Source organism: Daphnia pulex, chromosome 10, assembly GCF_021134715.1.
Source record: "Daphnia pulex isolate KAP4 chromosome 10, ASM2113471v1".
NCBI classification, from domain to species: Eukaryota; Metazoa; Arthropoda; class Branchiopoda; order Diplostraca; family Daphniidae; genus Daphnia; species Daphnia pulex.
The window spans coordinates 5,813,016-5,835,251 of NC_060026.1; the positions used below are offsets into that span (position 1 = coordinate 5,813,016).

Below are 22,236 nucleotides of genomic sequence, written 5' to 3' on the forward strand. Positions count from 1 at the left end.
TTACTAAATTAATTAAATGATTAAATCAAAATAAAACTACTTGGCTGTTGTTTCCAAGGCGGTTCAGAAATTTATTTTAAGAAACGCCGTGCAGGTCATAGTTTTAAAATCACAGTAAAATTATTCATTGGGCTTGCTAGATTGCTGGAAAGACAAATTTAATCTTGTAGTTTCGTAACATGATGCGTTCCTACGGTTCCTAACAGGTTCTATAATATTAAATCCGTTAAACCAATCACAACACACATTAAATTGATGCTATCAACCTTGTCCGCTACGACGGGGGTTATTTTATTTTTTCAATTGCGCCGAATTTGCCAGTTTAAAAGCTAAGTCATCACGACGACCATGGCATAGCTTCTTTATTTTTTTTTACTACTGGAAAACTAGCGTAGCTGTGTTCGCAAGTTTTCGGATTTTCGTAATCACTTGTCCGGTGATCGGTACTGTTCAGTAAAATCATTAATTGAAGGAGTTCATTCATTTTCCGTTGCAACTACTTGTTCGGATGGTGTGCTCATTTCCCAGACGTCGCGGTTATCTATGGAGATCCTTTTAAAAGTGGGCAATGGCTGCAAACGCTGCGTTTATAGTCTCAGTTGACAAATCATTAAGTATTCTATGAATATGAGGTAGATAACGATGGAAAGTAAGCCCTAATATTTTTTAGAAACTGGGACATTCGCGTATGTCCAGCTATTTCAGACAACTAATTTTTAACTCCATGTTTGGATTGGACGATGGATTGGAAGACATTGAAATTGGAAGGAAGGAAATTGAATTGGAGGACTCCTTTACGTTCACAGAATCATAGTTTCATCTGTCCGCGTTCAGAGATTTTTCATGTCAGAATACCCCCAAGATCAAGTATAGCACGTTCTTGCTTTCGTAGGACTTAAACCTACCGCCGTGCATCGTCGCACAAAAGAGCCTTTAAAAAAATAATCATACATTCACAGATTGTTATTATAACTTCATTCTTCTTCATTCGTAATTCATTCGAATTTCCCTTCCTAGATGGCGAAAATATCGAGCTATTACTGGCTCGGTTGAAAACATCTCGTACTCGTACTCGTACGTAAACTCGTATTACAAAAACAAGATTAAATGACTAAAATGAGCCATCTAATTGCGGGATTGAACTTAGTTAATGCAAAAATTATTTTCCGCGTTAATACAAATTATAAATAAATTTAAAATGGATAACGTAATTGTATTTATAAACATTATTAATTCATTATTTGGAATGTCATCATTAATTTAAAATTGAAAACCCTCTGCAAACTGCGCAATAATATCCCGAGCAGAATTTTTCCTATGAATTTTGTAGAAAAAATGCATTTTTCGAATGGATTTACTGTTTGAAATCAATTTTGAAAATGTAAAAGAGACACGTGCATTCTGCACTTGTTTACACTATTTTACAATAAAGTAACTATATAAATGTTCATTAAAAATGCGTTCGAAGATCCCATCAAAATCAGCAATTAATCTGTAAGGGAATACCGGCTACATGCATATTTATGACGCTTATGGCGATGTTTAAAGAGTATAATGATAACAGAAAAGACAAAGAGATGTTTTACTCCGGGATTCTCAAATGTATTGTCCTATTGCTTAAACTGAAACGTCATAAAATTCTTAAATGAGCAATGAAATGAGCAATTAAACACGGGATGTACTTGAGGAATCAATAACTGCTTAACACAGATGACCTGTAGACAAAAAAATGTTATTGAGCATATAGCGAGCGATAAATCAATAATTTTTGTGGTGTAGGTACAACGTACTTGTACATAAACCGCTAATTTAGTTCAAAATTCAGGATGGCGTTGTACAGTTCTGCCATTCTGCTGTCTACAGCGAGTTGGGTTTTACGATCGGCTCTGTGCCCTTCTACCTCGTCTGGGACTTCGATTTGATTCAATTCTTTGTTTTTTAACTCGAACGACGAAGATGCGACGAGCGCTTTGGATGGTTCCTATTAGCTCTTTGAAGTCCACTTTAGGTGCCTTATTGTTGATTTCCCGTATGATGTTAATAATAACTAATAAAAAATATATTATCAATAACAAGTTATGTGAGGACTTGAGGGAAAAACTAACCTCCCATAACTGCAATCAGATTGGTCAGATGACCGAATCCTGGACGCCTGTCGTTTCCTCTTTTTTTCCATTGAATCTTTGATCACAATGAATTGGTGAAGAGTTTGCTCATCAACATCTTCGATATTTGATCGCGAGATGACATGGTTTTCAAGATTTTTGAAAAAAAGGCACACTATATTTTAAACAAATTGCATGGTAAGGTTAGAGTAAACATATAGGTGCTTTTATAAAATACAGCCAATCTTACCATTGCAATCGATAGATCGTTGTTGGCTAAAGCCGAATCGAGATCTTCAATTTGGTTGTAGTGTTGAAGGGGCAGCTTCACATTAGATGTCACAAATTTTTCATAGTGGTGGAAGTGCTCCAATATAACGTCCCCAACAGTCAAATCGGCACTCTGCTGCCCGCTATTTCGTCGACCGCTACTTTTAAGTCGACTTGAAAAGGAGTTATCTGTAAATGAACAATATAATGATGAATCATGACCAGCGCTTTAATATAATGAAATATGACACGGTTACAACCTGGTCACGAAGGATAAAGAGATGTTTGATGTGGAATAAATGGGCGTCTAGGCTTGTTTTGTGTGTCATAATGTGTCACGCAGCATTTGCCAGTGAACATAAGCTGCCACTAGAACTTCCTTTGAATTCCTTTTAGCATGCACAGAGAGTTAGAGTAAATCCAAAACTTTCTCGACATCTTAAATTTTCAACTTTACCTGGGAAAGTTCTTGGTATGTCGAACGATCAACAGAACTTTAAAGTTTGGCACAACAAGGCTCTTCTCAAAAGGGTTTTACCACATTTCGTGCTAATAGGCCAGTGAATCTGAAAAGAACAAAAAAAGGAAATCATAATGAGAATCTATCTGTAAAAGTTGCAGTACTACTAAGTTATGCACCAATGAATATTTTGGATCAAGAACCTCCGATAGTTCACTAAAGACCGGCTTCTGGAGGGAAAGTATTGTGCCAAAAAAAATCGGCAACAAGACCAAATTTAGACTGGAGCTAATAGTTAGCAATACCAGGATTCCACACCATCAACACACGTGAAATTCAATAGATCTCACATGGGAAGCAAAATGTGGCAGCCAGCGAGTAAACTAATATGAACAAACATTCCCAGAAATTAAGATCCAAGAAAGAGGATGGGGGACAATCGAGGAGTATTCCTTGCTGGCATCAGCATGGCTAGCATGTTTTCAGTCAGAATCTAAACAAAGCACAAATGAAATAAATAAAATGCCGTAATAAACAGACAAATGAGCATACATTTGACACACAATGATTAGGTAATGGAGGAATACCAGCATAAAGCAATTAGATTGGGATGTTGCGTGCTCTGTGAAAAATATGTATTACATTAATGACAATATATAAATTAAGAAAGCATACCAATCTTCACCTTTTCTAGGCAGCACATTGGAATGTTTACAATGTGTCACTAACTCCATGATAAAATAGCTTGCCAACACTCTGTGTATGTATTCGAGTCAACACTTTGGTCCAGATCCTGATTTGACAGATAGCCAGTGCTGCCACTTCTGAAATAGCAAAGTCGTGCAGGGTTGCCTAAAAAGTCCCGAAAATCCGTCCGTTTTTTTTTTTTTTTTAAATCCTGCACTTTATCTTGCACGATTATCTTCAAAATCCCGCAAAATCTTGCAAAAAACAACAAAAAACCCGCATAAATCTCACACGATCCAACATAATTTCCTAGTTATCCTAGTATATTTGAAGTCTTTTCTTGTCAGACAGATGACAGTAAAACATTATTCTGATACTGTTGACCGACAGTTAAAAGCTAACGACGGGAGACGGTGATGAAAGTTTTAAATTAAAATCTCGAGTTTCCAACGCTACCATTAGTTAATGGTGGCACTGGCTTTTTTTTAAGGCGTCTTTAACCATCCCTTCAGGAACTTCGATGGATGCGCTTGAAGCTTGTTTGTTTTTCAACCATTTCTGCGCCAATATAAGACTGGAGAGGGACACATTGCGCTGAGAAACGGTCGAAGAAAAACAGTAAAGTAGTTTTGTCTGGGAAAATACGCAAGAAAGCATTCTTAGTTTGCATTTTTGAAATCTATATGCTGTACATGTTTTACAAAGACGAGAGGCATAAGGTGCATCTGCATTTCTGTAGTTAATGCAACGACCAAAGTAGAGTTAGTAATACAGTCATATGTATCGGTGAAGAGGTTAGCGCACAGCGTTTCTGTTCTTAAAGTCAAAGGTACACCCCTAGTCACAGACATAATTTTATCGTCGAATAACGTTGAACAACCTGTTAATCTAACAACAGTCGGCGGTTGCGAAGGTAACTACGGTTACTTCGTATGAAGCGTTTCTCAACTTATAAGTAGCTAAGTAGCCCTCTTTTGAACGAGTGTATGTTAATATCTTAAAGTATTTATTACACACATTTGCCATTAAACTTTCCAAATTTTATTCGTCTTTTTCACATCAAGAAAAACGCGAAAATGAACGGTTTCCCAACAGTTAAAATATTCATTTTTTTACTATTTTTCCAAACGCAATGGTTCTTGGACAGAAAGATTCTGCTCGGGATAAGCTGTTTACCATTAGGATTAGCATTACATTTAGCATTACATAGCTGTTTACCATTACATTTAGCATTAAGATTACCGTCGCATTTACAAAAAAAAGTGGCACGAACGGCTTCCCATACCCAGCCACCAAATTTTTAAGGTCTACCCACGGATTCTATGCCGAAGCATGTTTCAATAAGGACCCTGCGGCATTTAAAGTTATATAAAGAATAAGGCCGGGGACGTATTAGGTTCTGCTTGCTATCCGCAAGGAGTGTCAATGTCCAATCACGAACCAAAACCTTGTAAATCTCCTAAATGGAAGGAAATTTCGTCGTTCTTTAAGTTTCTTTTTCGGATGTAGTTAGTATAGTACAAAAAATGGTCTGGGATTTGGTTCTCCTTGAGTTGTGCATTGATTGTTAACTAGATTTGTTTAAATCCGTAACTGTTTAAGTGGCGATTTTTTCTGTCAAATACGTAAAACACTGAGACTAACGAGTCTTTAATAAAAATACAACTAATTGCAAGACAAATTGGTCGCAGCGATTTTTTAGATTTTCTGAAACCAGTTTTAATCTGTTTTTTTGTCCTTACATGATTTGTCTTCACTATAAATTGTTTTGGCGACAGTTAAATCAATGGCAAAAAACAGGCAGTCAATTTGGCAAAGTAGTGCTTAGCCTACCATTAGTAACAAGTAACGAAGACGACTGCAAAAGATGTTTCGAATTAGGTCGAATGCGAGAGCATAGAAAGCAAATTTCCCACAAAATTTTCTAAACCGTAAAGTTTTTTTTTACTAACAGATAGCCTACAGTATTTCGTTTTGGCCTTTTTCTCGGAGACAGCACAATTTCCGACAATTTCCCGACAATTAATATAAAGTTGCTTCGCGAAGGGAATCAGAATAGCAAAGAAAGTGCATAGTGAACCTGTTTTGAGCACGATCGAATAGTTCCGTTGCTATTCCTATTTTTTTTCCTATTCACTAGCGAGGCGTGTCATAATAGTAGAAACCTCCCGAAGGCTGACTAGCGGCGCTATTTGTCTTCCTTAAGGAAGTTAAGAAAATCTTCTAGGCATTCCAGCAATACTGGCAGTTGAGTGTTGTATATCCAGCAGTAAACAGCTCCGGTTCCACAAAAGTCCTTTTTATTTTACAAGTGTCAAAGTTTCTTCAAAGTTTCTCTGCTATTTCAGCATTTTGAATCATAAAAAAGCAGCTCGACGGGAACATGTCTATCTATCAAGTAACACAATTTTTTTTAACCGAGAGATTAACAATCAGATTTCTAATTTACGAAGCAAGTCAGAATTTTGGTTAAGTTAAATATTTTTCCAGTAAACGGCAGTAAGAATCTTGGTTGTACCTAAGAATCAGGTTATACCTATATACTGTATGTAGTACAACATAATGTAGGCTACGTACGTTGCAAAGTCTAAATGCTCTATGTAGACTGAAAATGTAAACTGAAAGTTTGGTGATATTTTTTGAAACCAATTGATCAACGTAGAACGCTAAGAACACTAAGTGATTCTGCCATTCTGTCGCTACAGTTACGATTTACGAACATTTCTGAGCAATGTAAGTTGAAGAAAAAGTAGGACGTTGGGGGAAAAATCTAAATGATGAGAAAAATTCAATTGTTACACATAGATTTTAACATTTATTTTGAAGATCAAATATTTTTTTGGGTGAATATTACGCATTATTAGCGGAAACAGTTCTACTTCTCATAAGCATTTCAACTAAGTATAGTTCTACGTGGTTTCATGTTTACACCGATCCGTTTTTCTCTTGTGAACAAAACAGAAAAGGTCGCTGGGAAACTGCTATTCCTTGATGCTGACTGCAATAGTTCTGTTGGCGACAGTGAGTCATGCAGCGAGCCAGCGCGTTTCCATCGTGGAGCGTCTCAAAGCACTGGACAAAGGAATACGCCAAGGATTGCAGCGTCAAAAAACTGAATTACCTATTTTTACACCTATTTCACCCCAAGATGATCTTCCTTTGAAAAGTGTAATTTACGATCAAGAGCAGCAAGAAACGGCCACCCATTCGCAGCAAACAGCGGTCAACACCCTCATGCCAGTGTTAGGCCCTAAACCGGCTGAGCAGATAAATCAAAAGGCTGAGTTGCAACAGTTGGGCGTTTCGCCAGAAGATGCTGATGGAACTTCAGATTTAGTTCGTCAACTTACGGAAAGTTTTGAAGAAGAAGACGAGGTAAAAATTTATCCAGAGCTTTTTAAAATAAATAGCGCCACGACGTTTTGCTTTAAACTTATGGGTCGCTTTGAAAGATAAATTTTGTTCCAACGAAAATCCGAATTAAACTAAATAACGTTTTTCAGTCATCAAAATATGGCCGTTTTGGGACAACAGTTAAAATGCATAAACCCATCCTTTCCACACAGAAATTTGAAATGTAAAGTAGGCTATGGATGACCGATGACTGAATGTGGAGGGAGGGGGCTAGCCACTCATAATTGATTCAGCCATCAATCGATCGATTGCCGCAGGTGACCGCCTCGGCGGAATCCAATGAAATATTCTGCTACTGCGGTGTATATTCCCGTAATAAGAAAATGGGCATTGATTCTTTTACAGTATTGTTGCCCTTGTAAGAAATGGCTATCCGCAATTTTCCAAATCAAACGATTTAGGGTCTTCGGATTTTATGAGTGGATTCAAAACAAACAAATGAAAAAAAAAAAAAAAAAAAAAGACTGGCGAGGAAATTCAATGAGGGCGTAGTTGATTAATTCTACAACAGTTTGGACACCAAACTCGAAATCCAAAGAAATCGAATTCAACAGATTAGGTATATCAAGGGAGCAAACCGAATTGGCGAAGAACTAAAACGTAGAAACGAAATGAATAAATACGGTAGCAAACTACGTTGCATTGAATAAAAGCAATCTAGGCAAATGAAGCAACGGCAGAGTGACGATCCCACCAACAACTATCTACCGTTCCAACCCATGTCCATTTGCTTCATTCGTTTTTGTTGGAGGAACATTTCTTTGTTTCTTTGTTACACTGATTCTATTCGGAGTGCTTCTGAAAAAATATTTGACTTCCGTTTCGTCTATATGAGCTTGAACTTTAATCTTGATAAACCCCCAGGTCGCCACGCACATCAAACTAGCTTATTAGCTTATTATAAAGCTTAAATTCCTGCAGTAGTTTGAATACGAAATCATCAACCTGTCCGATATCGTTCTTACGATTTTACAAATGTCTAAAGATTGACTGTTGAACACAAAAAAGTATTAAAAAATAGAAAAATAACAAACATAAACAGAAATAACTAAAGCACAAGCTTTCCATTCCAGAAGGGAAGAATTGCCTGTCAATCGTAAATTCGTAATGGTACGCTGAATCGAAACGGTACAAAAATGTTTACGGAAGCTGCTCACGCTGAAGGGTTGAAAGCCAAACCGCGTGCGACACCAAACACCACTTTTGTCCCGTTATTTTTCTTTGAAACTCGTTGGCGTTACGGGGATTTTGTTGGAAAGGATTTGGTGTGTGACGTCTGGATTTTAGAAGGGAACAAAAGAATTGAAAATCCCTCGGAAAAATAAAAGGATGGACAATAAGAAGCGGTCATCTGTCAACAGCAAAGGAGTAAAAAAAAGCAGCCAACTTGATCGTAAGGTAATGTTGGGTAGTATAAGAGTTGAATAACCTTAATTGAAAATGATCTTCCAACTGGAATAATGTGATCTGTTTACTGGAATCTCACGATGCATTTCAGTGCCGTTGCACTTGATTAACACGACCGAATCTTGATTTCGCAGTCATTGACATCATCGTACTGTAAACCGGACTCCCGTCTGGAGATAAACGAACACCCAGAATCGCACAATTAGAAAAAATGAGGAGGGGGAAAGAGAATGTCGTTCCGATGTAAAGACGTTTTACTCAACCAAATTTTGAGCATAAAAGTTTATGCGCAATGCTTATCTTGATTAACTTTCTTTGTGAAGTTTGACCTCCAGATTTTCCCTGCTTTACGCTATTATTGTATTTCATTGTATTCCATAAGAAGCGGTTGTGAGCTGAGATCCAAGTGTGTTTGGATGAATGAGCCTGAGAACGCACAACGATTTTATGTCGTCGAAGAAATTATAACACGGTCAAATAAATTTAAAATGCAATCGTGCATAAGCTGTTTTATGATCGCAAGCGTTGAATTGCTTGTTCCACTTCGCGTCTCCCTCTCTATTAGAGATAAACGAGATGAGATAACGCTTCACACTTACAAAGGTGTCAACGACCGTTCCGAGTTGCCCCTTACCTTGAATTCAAATATTTAAAGGAATTAAAAAATTGAGAAATATGGTTCTAGTTTTTAGCTTAGTTCATTGAAACTGATAAATTTAAAAAGGCAAAATAAATGAGCTGTCTTATCGTACTTCTTTTTAAATGGTGTTGCAACCAACCATTCGTCACTTGTCACCAAAAATAAAAATATCATTGTGTTGTTGTATCCCTATTTTAGGAAGAACGATTTCATGGCAAGGATAAGAACGAATGTTCCTTTGTATTTAATATGATGTTAAATCTGTTTTAAGTGTAGCCTATTTGAAACCTTTTTGGTTTTTGCTATCACACACACACACCTTATACTGACAAATTTTCCTTTGAAGGAGGAGTTGACTGACGTGGAGGTCATGACGAGCAAAGAAGGGAATTTGGCTGTAGAGGAGGGTATTCGTGACCGAAAAAAACCGGTTGCTAAACCGACTAAATACCACTATTATCCGCACAATCAACATCTCTACTTGCTACCCGAGTGCGCTACACAGCAGGTAAACCTTTTTTCTGTCATTTCCTCTTCATCTTTTTTAACCAAACTGTTAGTACGTAAATAAAAAAAGGAAGAAAAATTTAGTTACAATCGAAATATTTTTACGTACGTACAGTACGTCAAATCGAGCGTACACCAGATGTTGCACTAAAGTGTTCAAGCCGATGTGAAATTTAAATTTTCCGTCAGTATGAGGGAAAAGTTTATTTTCCCTCAAGGCAAGATACAGTACTTCTACAATCAAAAGCCTCAGCAAAAGCCAAGCATCTAGAGAGAAACAAAAGTTTCCCATGTGAGTGTTAATCTACTGAGCACGGAAAACTTGATTTAGGAAAGCATTTTGAATGTTTTTGTGCAGTGTAAATTTTCTGTCTAAGAGTATGTCACTTTTTGGTAAGATAAAGTTTTTATATTATCAAGTTTTATTTTTGTTTAACGAAATTAATATTAAACAAGACAATTCGATCATAAAAGGAAAATTCGGATCATTATGTTTGCCAAAATTTTTACAACACAGTTAGTTCAGCTTTGACTACACAATAACTTATATCAATTTGTAGGTATGCAATGCCGTCTACACACGATTTAACTTTACGCAACCACTCTGTGCCTGTGCAGATCGCTTTCAGGGCCCTTGCTCTGCTAGTATTGCCCGAAACGATTTTCATACAATCGAAGTTGGAATGAAGAAAAATATTAAAGTAAAAATTATACTGAAGAAACACGATAGAACTTAATAAAATATCGATTCAATTAACTTCTATAGAAGGGAACCGGAAAAGCGGGGCGCGGATTCAAATCACCAACCTTGGTAAAAACCTGTGAAGAGACCAAGTTAATTCGTGAATGTCGCTCACCACAAGATTGGGCATTGCTCGCCCTCCAGAATGTTCGCACGGGAAAGTCTCAGTATCTTGTCATCTGTCGCTGCGAACAAGGCGAACTAGGTAAGAACATTTCCTACCAAATTTAGATGGTTAATGGTTCGATCGACATTTTATCACCTATAATTGTTTATTCTTTTTTTTCCTACAATTCTCATGTTTTTATGTTTTTGCTGTAACATCCTATAAAGCAGAATAGATTTTTTTCCTTTTCCATAAATATATGTTCCTCCAACTTTACGATCATGGTCTAAACCGTTCACACCAATCTTGCAGATGGACCCATGAGCCATGACCAGCCAGCTTATGCTCGTGTACCAGGAATCCGCGTTTACGGTATGATGTGTAACAGCGGGAACGGGACAAATAACCGCAACGGACGTATTCAGCGATCAAGTGGTAATTTATACATAAACTATCAGTAAAAAATTATGATAACTTAAAAATCACAAAAAAATGAGAACAGCAAAAATTTGATGGAATCATTCACTGTTTTGAAAAAAAAAAAGAACTACACATAACATTGCACACACGGTCTTTTGTTTGTAGGTACCAAACCCGAGGAATTTCCGTGGGAGAAGGTACTCGGGTTTTCATCGACACTTAACTGGACGGAATAAACCTTCTTGAAGTAGCGCAATACTACACTGGATTAATTACGGAAATAAAAAAGTATAGATCTTATTCCAACTAAAAGTACCTGTCAACCATAGTTGTAGCGTATATTATGGTATGCACGTGGTGCCCTACTGCGGCCTCTCGCCAAACTATGCTTCCCATTTGGCTTGACTTATATACCCACACACATGAAGATGCATCTGCTTGGTGGGAAGCATGAGTAGTATATAGGTAGTCAAGCTCAAATAAAAGTTTAGTTGGGCTGTAGGCCACAGTGGTGCGCATTGGCGCGAAAGCTGCGCACCACTTTTGACTTTTCGCCTACTTTTAGTTGGAATGAGATCTATACGGAAAATTTCATTATGCAATTTATCGTGGAATGCAGAAACAAGCTGCTCCATCAGAAATAACGTATGACAATATTTAAATAATAATACTTTTCTTTTTGTTCTGCAGGGTTGCTTATTCCTTATTTTGCAACCTTAATTATTTGTTATTAGTTGGTTTCTAAAAAGTCAAATTCTCGTTTCCTTCTTATGTTTCTATATATTTTGTTTGTAAATATCTGACTATTTTGGATTTATATACTAACGCTAATTCATTTAAAATTTCCATCCATAAATCTAATAGATGAAATAAAGATCATTTGAAATTTGTGGACTATTTAGTATTTACCATCTTTTTTTTCAAATACATAAAAGTAAACCATACACGTCTGCAACCGGCCGTAAGTGAATTGTCAAACAAGTTGGCATACTGTATCTTACAAGTAAATAGACGTTATCAGCGTCTCGAGTGAGTGTCCACAGGTTGCTTCCAGCTGGTCCGAAGCTAAGTCGGCATCCGTTGACCCGTTAAGGTATTCCCCGATTTGAAGTGGTGCTAGCAGTGAGTTGGCGATCTTGTCAAGATTACTGACGAGTTGATTTGGAGGACGGAACCGAAGTTTTGCGCCAATTGGTCAATTAGTGTAGCGAGATAGATCTCCTGGTCGTCATCAGGTCCCGGGCATCTAATAGGACTCCCATCAACAAATACAGGTAGGTCCACCTGAAATGGCTTTCCATTGTTGAAGTTGAGACTAGCATACTTTCCGGCGTTGAACTTAGTCCCAAGATGGAAACTACGCGAAATAAGTGGTGAAGTGTCTTTTGCAGTGAATGGGGTGTGTTTGACATCAGTGATGTCACATCACCGCTATATTGCGAGGTTTGGTTTTGTTCCACTCAACGCGGGTATTTGTTCGATGATGTTTTATTTCCGTAACGCGCATAATTTAAACAAATCAAAGATACATCAAGAGAGATTGAAGGCATACACACGGCCCTTCACCGTGTAGTCAGCGTCAAAGTCTACAGCGACACAAATAAGACAAGTTTAAAACGGAGAACGAGCGAGCCAGTACCAGACGGAATAATCGGCTCGTCACTAGACCAGAGAGGGGGGTGAGCCAGCACCAGACCAACTGAACAGCCTGGCGTTGAATGAAGAAGAACTGCATTAGGTGGGATTTTATACAAGTCAAAACAGGGTCAAACGCGGTCATCGACAGTAGAGTCAAGGTTTAGCGTGGGTCATAAAAAGAAGGGGAAATGACTTGTATTGAGGTCAGCGAGAGGACAATAACCCAATAAGGGGAACTATTTCTTCAAAACTATGGCGCTGATAGCCAATTCCTTGCATATCATCAGTGTAAGATGTTACTTTAACAATATGTCCGAAGAGGTCGATTCCAGGGTTGCTCTCCGACAGTGCTGCTCGAAGAAGAGGTTGGCTGCCAGGTTGAAGACTGTGGTGCTCAAAGCATCACCTTGTCAAACTCCAGCAGTTGTAGCAATGGAGACGAGCTAGTTTCCGACAACAAAGTCCATGATGTTTCCAGTGGCGATGTCGGAGAGTATGCGCTTTAGGTTGATCGGCAGTGAAAGGGAGTGAAGCAAATCAAAGAGCACGGTGTGAGGCACAGAACCAAATACACTGCACAAGCCTAGCCATGCCATAGTCATAGACTAGTGTTTCGAAGTTGTTTCCTCACGGCGTTCTGCAAAAGTTGAGGGTTTTCTTGAATGCCATTAACGCCTGAATGAAATCCTTTTTGTCCAGGGGATAGCCAGCCTAACTATGGTGATGGCAGTGATTCTCTGGCTGAGGATGCCAGAGTAAATCTTGTAGAGGGTAGATAGATGGGAGATGGGCCTGAAATTTGAAAAGTCACTAGGGTCCCCTTTCTTGAACGTGGAGACCGTTCAAGAGGTTTGGTAGATGATTTCAAGTAGGCGGCATTGAGGGTCGAGGACCTTGAGGTGGCGATATTCGACCTATCAGCTCCCGGGGACGTGTTGGTTGCGCGTCGAAGCTTGATTTCTATTTCTTCCCTGGATGGTGGTTGTTGTGTCTGAATTAAGATCGTCAGATCACGACTGTATTCACGCAACACAACTAGATTGAACATTTAGGAAATTGCTCGAGATCGCGTAGCGATCGATGAGTAGTTGGAATTGTATGAAATTAGAGAGACCTTAACTGGGTGTGGACACGATGTATTACAGCCATTTGACGCAACACAAAAACAAAAGAAAAACGGATTGTCTTCTTCGGGCGATAACGCTCCTTGCCACCTCAGACCTTTGAGGCTTCCTATACATAATTCTTCTGTGGGTAACGGAATCCTCTGCATCTTGATGACTGAGTGACGGTCAATAGCCATTGTCGCGACCCCTGTGAATAAAAAAAAAAAAGAACATTTAACAACTGTTGGGATGGTGGGTGGATGCCTTAACTTAATTAAGGTCTCTCTAATTTCATACAATTACAACTGCTCATCGATCGCTACGCGATCTCGAGCAATTTCCTAATTGTACTCAATTAGCTCCACCTTAACTGGGTGATTTAGAAGTCTGGTATTCACTCTACTCCCAGAATTGCATTCTGGAAATTTTCTGAGACGATTCTTTTATTATAGTGTGAGGAAAATACACTTTCCGTTGCCCAGCTGGGTAGCTGGGCAACGGAAAGTGTATTTTTGTACGAAGGATTGTTTCGATAGGCAGCCCAGAAGATTTTGCTTTGGAGGCCGAAGCTCCGCGGGTAGAATGAGCGCTATATACCGATGTGTCGACCCCTGCGTCGGCTAACACCAATTTAATCCAACGGGCAACAGACGAAGCTCCGATTGGAGCGTGTGGAGATTTAATGCCCAAAATCAGGCTGGAAGGGGGTCGGCTTTCTCTGAACGATCGAGTCAAATTTACGTACCTTTCAAGGCACAGGACTGGGCAAAGGTTGGAAAGGGATTCCAGCTTACACAAAGAGAAGGATTGGATATCGTTCGACTTGTGTTGATTCTTCCTCAGCTTCAATAAGGCGAACTTCACGACTGGACCCGAGAAAACAATTGACTCCGAATCAATTGCTGCAATTTCGGAAACTCTAAATAAGGATGTAAGAGCTAACAAGATGACAAGTTTATGCGACAAGGAGGTGAGGCTCAAGTCTACATCCGGTCCAAGTGATTGTAAATGGCGCAAAACAACCCCGACATCCCAAAATCCGGTATATTTTGGCTTCCGTGGAGTGGAATTAAATATGCCCTGCATTAACTTGATGACTAATGGATGCTTGCCGACATCTTATCCTTCCATCTGCTCCAGCGTTCCCGAGAGCATCGAACGATACACATTGATCGATCGACACGGGATCTTGATCCCGTTCCAACTGACCCAACCGTTCCAGCAGCTCTGGTAGGCAGTTGATGTGGCCTCACGATTTCCTGCCAGGAGTAGGTGGACCACTTTGTCCGAAAGGGCTTTGTTTTCGAGTCTTTGCCTGATAAGGCCCATGCGACCATTAGCAGTGACCCTCGAGCCAGCAGTGGATGAGGGTTCCCTTCCGGATCCGACAGTAGATTCGCCACCGGTTTCAGGATACGAGGCGGTTGGTATGCCAACTTCATTATTGTTGGCCACCAAGGTTGTGCTGGCCAGACCGGCGTCAGCAGAAGCGCATCCGCTTGATCCCTCCAGATCTTTAACAAGCATCTGTGAATTAGTTTGAAGTGCGGGAACGCATAGCCTCTCAATTTTCCCCAATCCATCGTGAATGCATCCACTGCCATCGCGTCCAGCTGTGGCTGCCAACTGATGAACTTGTCCAGCTGACGGTTCCAAGCTGCTGCAAATAAATCTATTTGCGGGTTCCACAGAGACGCTATTTGCTGGAAATAGTCCGGCCGTAGTTTCCAATCGCCGGTTTCCAGATTCAGCCTGGACTGGTGATCTGCAACCACATTCAAAATACCTGGTACGTGTACCGCCTGGATCGCAATCTGTCTACTTTCACACCAAGATACGATTTCTAACATGATAGCGTTCAGACTGGCTGACTTGGTTCCACCACGAGTTGTTTACATATTGCACTGCCGTGAAATTATCCATCATAAGACGGACGGAAATTCTGCATAAATTCCCCGTAAAAGCTTTCAATGAAAACACCGCCAGTAATTCGAGCTCATTAATGTGTCGATCCCTGTCATCTTCCGACCAAGGGCCTCTTGTCGTAACACCGTTTTGTACTCCCCCCATCCTTTTTTTGACGCGTCCGAGTATATAATAATATCGGGTTCTACAGCTGTCATGGCTCGGCCGTTTAAGGACTCAATGTTGTCAACCCACCATTTTAGGTTGTCCCGCGACTCTCTGTCTAGCTTCACGATAGCGCTAAGTGATCCATTGAATCTAGAGTTTTCATTTATATGAAAACGTTGCAGTGCCCTGTAATGGGCCTGTGCGAAAGGAATGCATTTGACTGCCCAAGCTAAATTCCCTCAAATTTTCGAAATCTCCCGAAGCGAAGCTGTTTCACGCTTCATTAGGTCGTTACATAAATACAAAATTTCGACCAACTTTTCCTGACGAAGAGAGAGGGAAAGGTGGAGGGAATTTACAATCAAACCCAGATATTCAATGATCTGCGTTGGCTTTTCGATAGTTTTTTCAATGTTTATTAGAAAACCGCAGTTTTCTAATATTTCTTTAGCTAATAAAAAATCTTTCCTCGCCCCTTCTTCGCAATTGTTAAGCGAAAGAATGTCGTCAAGGTAAATTATGAGACGGACCCCTTGTTTCCTTAGGAAAGTTTTGACTGGCTTTAAAACTTTAGTAAAAATCCAGGGTGCGGACGACAAACCGAAGGCCAGGGTTTTAAACTGATAGAAAACCTCTCCCCATTTTACTTTTACAAACTTCCGATCTAAATATTCAAAAATTTCTTCGTTTTTTGGTCTCCCTCATAACGTCAGCCTACACCTATCGAGAGGGGGTGGTCACCCTAACAGACCCTAAAGGCGAAGAGGGGGAAATTTTGCTTTCGCGAGCGCTAGGTGGCTTACGGGATGAAGGCCGGCATGGCCAAAAAACGAAGAAATTGTTGGAATTTTTTTTCAAAATTTCAATCATTAATATCTCGGCATCTAAGCCAAATATTTAAAAAACATTAAAATGGTTTGAAGAGACGGGCTATCCCATCATTTTAAACCAATTGGATTATTTTTAGGTGCAGTAGTTGACGAGAAAACTGTTGCACAAAAAACGAAAAAAAAAGTCCAAATTTCGGCTACCCCCTCTCAGTTTTTGTTTAATATCTGCCAAACTACAAAAGCTAGGCGATTGCGGTTTTTAGCAATCGACTTAGCAAAAAATTTTGCACTAAACCCATCTATTTGTTGTTTTGCAAGTGTAATCGGGATTTTACCATACTATACTACACCACACTACACTACGCCATCAACTACACTACACGGTGGCTGGTGTAGGAGCATCCCCTATCCGGTAGTTACACATACGCTCACTAGGTGGCGCCACGGTATTTCAAAGTCAACCAGGGGTAGTGAGCCAAACGGCACGTCATAGATTTTCGCCATTGACAGACGTAATTTCGCCACGCCATCTAGCGGCCGATTTTGAAAAAAGCAAGGGAGATCTATTCTTCTGGCGATGAATTTTTGTCATTGATTGTTGAGAAAAGAATGGAGTCGATGTAAAACAGCTGGGCCTGGTTGGCTATCGATAGTTGGAGTTCGAAAAAAAAAATTAATTGCAGTTGCTACATCGTTAGTAGCCTGCGGGCTGGCGCGGCCTTGGAATTTTTTCATGCGACCGACATGTACTTCCATCAGCTTCTTGCCGTCATCTGATACTATTTTTTAGCTGACATTGCTTGTATTTTCCACCACGGTGTATGGCTTATCCCAGCGCATGTTAAATTTTCCGGGTTTGATGGCCAACTGCTTAAATAAAATTCTGTTGCCTTTTTCAAAATTTACTCTTTTCGCCGTTCTATCGTAATAAAATTTCTATTTCTCTTTCGCTTCAATTAATCTATCTTTTGCTATTTTAATCGCACCATACCATTGCTGTGAGAAAAGCATATTAATATCTGTTAAATTCCGGTTGCGTGCGGGCAGCATTAAATCGTCCGGTTCTCGCGCTTCTCTTCCATACATTAGATAAAAAGGACTATAACCCGAGCTTGAATGTACTGTGGTATTATAATCAAAAGCTGCTACATCTAAAAAGTTCGTCCATATATGGGGGTTGTCTTTAACATAACAAGAAATTATATTGGCCAGCGTTCGACCACGTTCGACCATACCGACGCACTGCGGGCGGTAGGACGACGTGCTTATACAAACAATTCATTAATTTTGACAAGAAATTTTGGCCTTGATCGGTCAATACCGTTTCTGGCACGCTATGACGCGTTATAATCCCTTGTCTATAAAACGGAATGGGGGAAAAGGGGGAGGAGTTTGTTTGTGAATCTGTCTGGGTGTTTGTCTGTAGGTGTGAGCGCGCGCTGTGATTGGTCCACGGGCGACTACCTGCGAAAGGGTCGACATCGCCCGGGGCTACGACTGACCTCGCTCGGCGGCTTGACCAAAAGACCGCCTAAAAGCTCAAACAAAGGCGATCGCTCGCGGGCAAGGGATCCACGGGCAAGGGAATCAGCACGGGAAAGGGAATTTGCATAACGGGCTAATTTACACTAGCCCAACTAAAGACCGGCCCTGGACGGGCATAAAGTTACTAGTCCCTTGTCTATGAAACGGAAGGGGGGGAAAGGGGGCGGAGTTTGTTTGTGTATCTGTCTGTGTGTTTGTCAGTCCGTGTGAGCGCACGCTGTGATTGGCTGACGGGCGACTACCTGCGAAAGGGTCGCCATCGCCCGGGGCTACGACTGACCTCGCTCGGCGGCTTGACCAAAAGACCGCCTAAAAGCTCAAACAAAGGCGATCGCTCGCGGGCAAGGGATCCACGGGCAAGGGATCCACGGGCAAGGGAATTTGCATAACGGGCTAATTTACACTAGCCCAACTATAGACCGGCCCTGGACGGGCATAAAGTTACTAGTCCCTTCTTTATAAAACGAAAAGGGGAAAAGGGGGCGGAGTTTGTGTGTGTATCTGTCTGTGTGTTTCTAAGTGTCGTTGCGCGCACGCTGCCATTGGTCGACCGTTTTCTACCTGAAAAAAGGGTCAAAAACACCCGAGGCTACGTCTGACCTCGCTCGAAAAAACGACAAAAAGACTAAAAGGTCGATATCACCCGGGGTTGCGATCGTACAGGGGGGGGGGGCTGAGGGTTGACGCACACAAACACACACACCTCGGGTAGTGTGGGAGAAGGGTGAGGTAGAATTTTTCCATTGGCAATTTCAATGTCCTCTATTAAATTTTTTGACGAGTGCTGGGTTTGAACCATGGCTTCGAATACACGACGGGGATCAGTGCGCGGCAAATATTCCCCGATCGAGTACGCTAACTCCTACACTATGAACGGATATGAAAAAGTGAGTTGGATTGTCAACCAATTCATGCTATTGTTTCATTTTTATTTATTTTTTATTTAGACTCTTTCTCTTACTTAGATTATTTATACTTTACGTGACGCCACTATTATAATCAATTTATGAAAATAACGGGCAAGGGAATAAGCTTCAAAAAAAGAATTTCAATTGCGGGAAAGAGATACACGGGCAAGGGAAAAATAACGGGCAAGGGAATTTGCATAAATGGCCTAATTTACACTAGCCCAACTAAAGACCGGCCCTGGACGGGCATCCGGTTTACTAGTCTCTTGTCTATAAAACGGAAAGGCCCAAAAGGGGGAGGAGTTTGTGTGTGTATCTGTCTGTTTGGTTTTATGTGTCGTTGCGCGCACGCTGTGATTGGTCGACCGTTTTCTACCTGAACAAAGGGTCAAAAACACCCGAGGCTACGTCTGACCTCGCTCGACTCGACAAAAATCGACCAAAAAGGTCGACATCACCCGGGGCGGCCGGGGATCCAATCGTACATGGGGGCTGAGGGTGGACGCAGACACACACACACAGCTCGGGCAATGTGGGAGAAGGGTGGGGTAGAATTTTTCCATAGGCAATTTCTATGTCCTCTAATAAATGTCTTGACGAGTGCTGGGTTTGAACCATGGCTTCGAATACACGTCGGGGATGAGTGCGCGGCAAACATTCCCCGATCGAGTACGCTAACCACTACACTATGAACGGATATGAAAAAGTAACTTGGATTTTCAACCAATTCATGATATTGTTCAATTTCCATTTAGTTTTGATTTAGTTTTTTTCTCTTACTTAGATTATTTATGCTATACGTGACGCCACTATTATACTAAATTTAGGAAAAATAACGGGCAAGAGAATAAGCTTAAAAAAAAGGATTTCAATTGCGGAAAAAATAGATCCACGGGCAAGGGAAAAATAACGGGCAAGGAAATTTGCACAACGGGCCTTTTACACTAGCCCAACGAAAGACCGGCCCTGGACGGGCATAAAGTTACTAGTCCCTTACTAATAAAACGAAAAGGCCCAAAAGGGGGAGGAGCTTTGTTTGTGTATCTTTCTGGGTGTTTGAAAGTCCGGATGAGCGCACACTGCCATTGGTCGACCGTTTCTACCTGAAAAAGGGTTAAAAACACCCGAGGCTACGTCTGACCTCGCTCGAAAAAAACGACAAAAAGACTAAAAGGTCGACATCACCAGGGGCGGCCGGGGCTGCAATCGTCCAGGGGGACTGAGGGTTGAAGCACACACACACTCCTCTGGCAATGTGGGAGAAAGATGGGGTAAAATTTTTCCATTGGCAATTTCAATGTCCTCTATTAAATTTCTTGCCAAGTGCTGGGTTTGAACCATGGCTTCGAATCCACGACGGAGATGAGTGCGCGGCAAACATTCCCCGATCGAGTACGCTAACCACTACACTATGAACGTATATGGAAATGTGAGTTGGATTGTCAACCAATTCATGCTATTGTTCAATTTCCATTTATTTTTTATTTAGATTCTTTCTCTTATTTAGATTTTTTATACTACACGTGACGCTAGTATTATACTCTGCTCATGACAAATAACGGGAAAGGGAATAAGCTTCAACAAAGGATTTCAATTGCGGGCAAGACATTCACGGGCAAGGGAAAAATAACGGGCAAGGAAATTTGCATAAATGGCCTAATTTACACTAGGCCAACCAAGGACCGGCCCTGGACGGGCATCCGGTTTACTAGTATTTTTATAAAAAGCTTTAGCTATCGATTCTGCTGTACTATCTGGCATTGATGCAACTGTTATATATCTAGTTAAATATTCACCCATTACTAAAATTTACGTATGATTTTCGGGTCCTGATGGGGTCAATGGGCCCACAATGTTCATAGCCATACATTGCCATACATGATCTTGGGTGGGATCGGATTCAAATGAGACTTTTTGTCTCCACCGACTTTTCGTTTCGCGCATAACTCACATTTACGTATGTAATCTCTAATTTCTTTTACCATAAACGGCCATTTAAAACGTCTCTGAATTCTCGCTGTAGTCTTTTTTACGCCTAGGTGCCCCTGAATGGACTTGAAATCATGAAATCTGATTAATATATGCCTGAAAAATGTGTCGAAATGGGGGTATCACGAAAATCGTGATATCTCGGACATCTCAAAGAATTATTAAAAATCCTTTTGGATTCTGAAAGAGGGATGAAAGGGCTACATTTTGTGTCAATTAGTTTTTTTAGAAGCCGAATATACCGCTAAAAGCGATGTAATCGGAGGGGGAGACTTTGGGTTTTCGTGATATTTCACGATTTTCAATCCCGATTATCTCGGGAACGCAACAAGATAAAAATCCGGACCTTATTCCGTTGGAATCGCCTTGCGATTCTGAGCAGAATAGACCTTGTTTGGATTTTTAGAGTTCTTTTCCGGATTACAATCCAAAAATGACCTCCGTAAAAAAGGGGGTTTTCGGTGCGGTTGAGTGGGAGGTTGCTTGTTAATAGTGTTTGCTACTGTAGCATTTAAAAATTGGATAAGGGGTGAATAGGCGTAAATTGATTCCCCGGTATCTGCTATAAGCGAAACAGTTTTCCCTTTTATTTTATACGTCACCCGACAGGTTTCTCTGTCAAGGACAAGCGCATTCTCAGTTATAAATTCGATGCCTAATATACAAGTTTCTGTCAATTGTGGTACAACGAAACATTTATGCTCTACTACTTCAGCGTTATCATCTAAGTTATATTTAATTTGTATACTCCTAAAATATCCATACTGTCACCGCATATACTACAAAGATTATCATTACTGTTTATTTTATTTTGTTTCACATCTTTTCTCAATCTGTTAAAGAAATATTCTGAAACTGCACTAACGGAAGTACCTGTGTCTATCAAAGCATATGTGAAAATATTATCTATCTTTACTGGTACATGAAAAAGTTTATACTGCGTATTTACATTATTCGACTTGTGCGTAGCGTTTACTGTCTATGTTCGTTCGGTGGCGCATTGCGATAATCTTGACTGTAACGATTGTTGTTCTGTCCCCTTTCTTGTTTGAATGGTCTGCCAAATGTATTGTTGTTCTGTTCGTATCGTTCGTTGCTGCGAGCTCGATAGTTGTTTTGTGGCCCTCCATTCTGTCCCCAGTTTTGTCCCGATCGCTCTGAATTTCGCCTTTCGTCTTGCGAGAATCTTTGATCGTCGCTGCGTCGGCCTAGCTGTTGTTGTCCCCGACCGGACCAACATTCTCTACTAATATGCTCTTTCTTTCCGCAGTTATAACAAGTTATACGAGTATCCTGACTATTATTATATCTAGTTGGGGTCTGAGCCCTTGCTCCTGCTTCTAGTCTATTATACGTGAATGGACTTACGCTGCGGCTTCTGTTATTCTC

At 40.4% G+C, this 22,236-nt stretch overlaps 1 protein-coding gene and 1 long non-coding RNA gene across 7 annotated transcripts; one reads left to right on the top strand and one right to left on the bottom strand.

Moving 5' to 3' along the window:
* Positions 1-1,580: 1,580 nt before the first annotated feature.
* On the bottom strand, positions 1,581-3,675 carry LOC124206319. 6 transcript variants are annotated; one of them, XR_006879673.1, is made up of 9 exons: positions 3,521-3,675; positions 3,399-3,457; positions 3,015-3,328; positions 2,833-2,941; positions 2,636-2,764; positions 2,356-2,564; positions 2,106-2,280; positions 1,791-2,047; positions 1,581-1,715 (listed from the first exon to the last, which is right to left on the bottom strand). It is a non-coding gene; the product is annotated as an uncharacterized LOC124206319 (long non-coding RNA). The 6 variants fall into 6 exon arrangements; XR_006879675.1 differs by having other exon boundaries at positions 3,141-3,328; positions 3,388-3,457; XR_006879674.1 differs by having other exon boundaries at positions 2,644-2,764; positions 3,388-3,457.
* Positions 3,676-5,675: 2,000 nt separating this feature from the next.
* LOC124204194 lies at positions 5,676-11,655 on the top strand. The gene is made up of 7 exons (XM_046601238.1): positions 5,676-5,920; positions 6,484-6,897; positions 9,330-9,491; positions 10,051-10,191; positions 10,257-10,437; positions 10,651-10,773; positions 10,924-11,655. Exons 1-7 carry the CDS (start codon positions 5,906-5,908, stop codon positions 10,992-10,994), a joined length of 1,107 nt encoding a protein of 368 aa, XP_046457194.1. The 5' UTR covers positions 5,676-5,905; the 3' UTR covers positions 10,995-11,655.
* The last annotated feature ends 10,581 nt before the right edge of the window (positions 11,656-22,236 follow it).